At 41.1% G+C, this 3,684-nt stretch overlaps 1 protein-coding gene across 5 annotated transcripts in view; it reads right to left on the bottom strand.

The window, feature by feature from the left end:
- The window catches only part of LOC137131342 (carboxyl-terminal PDZ ligand of neuronal nitric oxide synthase protein-like), a 142,970-nt gene extending 139,818 nt beyond the window's left edge, over positions 1-3,152 (bottom strand). The window contains exons 1-3 of one of the 5 annotated variants that reach the window (XM_067512460.1): positions 2,689-3,152; positions 2,450-2,609; positions 2,232-2,303 (exon numbers count right to left, since the gene is read on the bottom strand). In XM_067512460.1, coding sequence (XP_067368561.1) covers positions 2,232-2,246 — 15 coding nt within the window. In that variant the 5' untranslated portion in view covers positions 2,247-2,303; positions 2,450-2,609; positions 2,689-3,152. The remainder of the gene's footprint in view (positions 1-2,231; positions 2,304-2,449; positions 2,610-2,688) is intronic. The other 4 variants (XM_067512455.1, XM_067512458.1, XM_067512456.1 and 1 more) reach the window with 4 other exon arrangements.
- Positions 3,153-3,684: the final 532 nt, after the last annotated feature.

Here is a 3,684-nt window from a genome sequence, read left to right as displayed (position 1 = left end):
TAAACAGTTTGTGTTTCAGTGTTAGAGCGTGCACATACAGTTAGAGAGGAAACAAATTGCACCATATCCTGCAGTGGAGTACATTTAACTCCACTATGCGTGTCCATTTCGTTGTTTGCCATGTCATTGGTTTATTATCAGCTACTGGCTTACAGGTGACTCATGCACACAATGAACAATGATAGAATACATCAACTGGTTGCCCAGCAACCAACATAGCTGACTGCTAACTGATTCGGCAGAAAGATGCAGACACTGTAGGGAGCATAATGTTTACTAAACCTATGATAGATATGTGACGTTAAATTAAAGAACAAACGACAAACTAGAAAAGTCTGTCCTTGATTAATTTACTGACATACTTTAAAAACAGTAAGCAAAGACTGAAATGTTGTGACTGACTTTTGAGGTGAAGATATTTTTGTAGTTACATTAAAATTTTTGCAAGATTACAAGACAGCTAGAACAAACTCTGAACAAAAACCTTTTCTAAACTTTACAAGCGTTTCTTTTATGGCTAAACATGCTGACGTGTGGAGAGGCTTTCAAGTCATTCCTTAAAGGACCACAGATTAACTAAATGTTCTTCCCTGTATGTACTATAGTCCACACATACATTGTTTTAATGAATCTGTATATTCATACTCATTCAACTGGTGAGAATTCAATATAAAGGTGGAATCCATAAGCAAATGGAACAAAATTAAATCACATTTATGTATGAAGAAAATGAGTTATTTTCTCAGAGCACTCGGTGAGCTTTTCTTAGTTCCTAAATCAATATTAAGTATAGAATGTTTTGGCTTTTTGGCTACCCAAGTAAAAATGTGCCTTCAAAGATACTCCATAAGTCCCATGGGTTCCCTTCCAAGTTAGATACCTGTGGTTTCCGTCCACTGTGTTGTCAAGTCAGTATCAAACCATTTTCACACTGGAGCGGCCAAACCCAAGTCTGTCTTACTGCCAACAACAGCTGTCATGGCAACACACTAGGAGATCCACTTTATTGCAAAGGGTCACTTCTGTCAAAAGGGCAAAAAAACATTTTGGGCCTTTGCTTTACCTACAAGTACGTGAGAGTGGGTGTTCAGCTTGACTTATCTTCAACACATAAGATGCAGATATGAATTGCACTCTGCACTTCTTATAGCAGCCTGGTCAACTGGTGGGTGAGACATTAGGGTGGGATGCAGAAGTCTCCAGAATCAAATCAGCCTACGCACCAGGGGTGTCTTTGAGCAAGATACTCAGCACTAGCTCCCTGAGTGCCCCTATGGCTGCCCACATCTTCCACCAGGAGGGTGGGTAAAATGCAGAGAAAAAATTTCATTGTAACGTGTCTATAAATGTATATGTATGACCAATAAAGCTTAGATTCTTCTATTATAGGCCTTATTCTCTCCTGCTGATCAACATTGTGTTTTGCTCTCAAATTTTTTGAAATAGTCACAAATAAGGCCTATTCATATAAGTATGTATAGTTGTGCACATGCTTTGAAAGATTAATCAAGTTCACCTTGCAGTTCATCAACATGATCATCAACAAGCGCAACCTATATTAGGTTGCTAAGCCAACTGCTGCCAAGATGGCAGGGTTACTTTAAGATTAAGTCTACTTTCTAGAGCTGAAAAAAGCTGTAAATTTAAGGTATGCACATCAGAAAGAGGCCAAACAGGATTGAGAGACCATTGTGGTGTATTTCTTTAAAGGAAACTTCAAAACAGTGTAGCATGTAACATGGCCTACCAAGCTGAACTAAACTTCAAGGTGTTATTACAGTCACACCATTTACATAATAATGATGAGTTTCAAATTATTTCATCACTTAGTTTGGTGATTTATCATTTGTCATGCATTCAGTTATTGACGTAGCACAATCATGACTCAAATAAATATTTATGTATTAATGTATATTATACATCACATTTTAATGGACAATTGTCTATCTGGGTTGGTGCGAAAATCCACCCAAAAAAAATTATGGCGTCGTCTTCAATTCGGCATTAGTAAACCCCAAACCAAACGCAGATCAGTAACGGTTCGTTTGGCTTCCCACGGAGTGTAAAGCTTACAATGGAGCCATTGCATACGTATGCCGAATACAGCGGTGGGCCACAGGTAATTCGAAAATAACTCAAGTTGTTTTTAACCAGATATTGCCCGCAGCTGATGAGCGAGGACATTATAATGTGCAGGAATTTAAATTCAGTTTTGTAAAGCGTCCACTCACCCGAATTCTTCTCATCGCGGCTACGATCTCCACTCTGCTGCTCGGCCGCGCCACATCCAGACTGCCGATGTACTGGTGTCGGGAAGGCAAAACGGGACAGGTACAGTACATTAATGAAAATAAAGTTTTATTTTATTCATTGAAACAAGCAAAGTGCTTATTGAATGCAATAGTGAACTCTGCAACTTCAAGCTGCCAACTAACGCTAGTTAGCTTACTTAACTAGCTAGCCACATCTCCGGGTTAACCAGGACTCGGTCATAAAAAGTGAGCACCAGTCTTCCTTTAGTCCAACTGGTTTGGGAGACGAGGCATTCAAGTTGGTGTAAAGGTGACGCTTTTTGTGTTCGGACGCTAGCTGGGCTAATGAAGAAAACACTGGGAACATGTAACATTAAAAAGAGGCGGTGACGGCTAACGATACCTTTCTAACGCGGTCCTAAATTTGCTGAGTTACCTTTGCCTCGAAGTTGATCCCATGCTGGAACGCTTCCTCGTTATGCAGCGGAATCCTCAAGTCGTGCCCATCGTCAACAAGGTTGTACTTTGTTTTTCCAGGCATTTTCCCAGGGCTTTACTACAACCAAGACAAAATTAACAGAAAACCACCCGGGTCGCCTTAACACTGGGTAATCCGAGAGAAATCACGTCCAGGTCCGCTCAGTACATGTTCTCCGTCGCAGCGCTGCTACACCGCCCTCAGCGGTGTCCAAAAAGCGCAAAGTCCTCCACCTGCGCTCCGGTGAACTGCCGCCCTGTTGGCTTGAGCACTTCACAAACACACGCAGGCCAGCAGGAACAGACACATGCAGGGACAGATGTACTCGCCCGACTTTTCCACTTGAGAGTGTGTAAGTTGGTTGGGTACTGCCTCCTGCCTCCCGGACTCCCTTCCCCCCTTCCCCCCTCACATGGAAGGGAGGATGTGATTGGACAATCCCGGGGAGTCTCGCCTGTTTTCATTGGAACAGCATCGTGGGTCTCTGAAGGAGGAGCTCAAAGTCTGCTACCTGCTCCCTCTCTGCTCCCCCTCCCCCCAATATTTCTATTCTTGTTAAGACTTTCATCATAATGATGCATGTCCTGGGCCTTAAAACTTTACAGATATTCTGAAAAAACTAAATAGATGCATTAACGTTTTGCTCTAATACACAGTTGTTGGTCTTTATTAAACGGAAAAAAATATTTATCACAAGTGAGACAATTATCAAAAATATTGTCTAGAACAAATGATTGCTCCCCTGTAAAATGAAGTGATCTGTTGTCCTTACAGCAAGGACTGATGTGTCAAATAAAATGATGTGTGAATAAAATACAAAAGAAAAGGCTACCAACTAGTGGCCACATTTCCAAGCAACTACATGGGTAGCCTAGATATATCATGAAAATTATGTTTTCAAGATGCTTATCTTTTCAATTTCAGTCTGTGACATGTGTAAACATAAATAACCCA

The sequence above is a fragment of the Channa argus genome, chromosome 8 (assembly GCF_033026475.1).
Source record: "Channa argus isolate prfri chromosome 8, Channa argus male v1.0, whole genome shotgun sequence".
NCBI lineage: Eukaryota > Metazoa > Chordata > Actinopteri > Anabantiformes > Channidae > Channa > Channa argus.
Note: the sequence above shows the minus strand (reverse complement) of the source record. Positions and strands in the feature narration are given on the sequence as shown.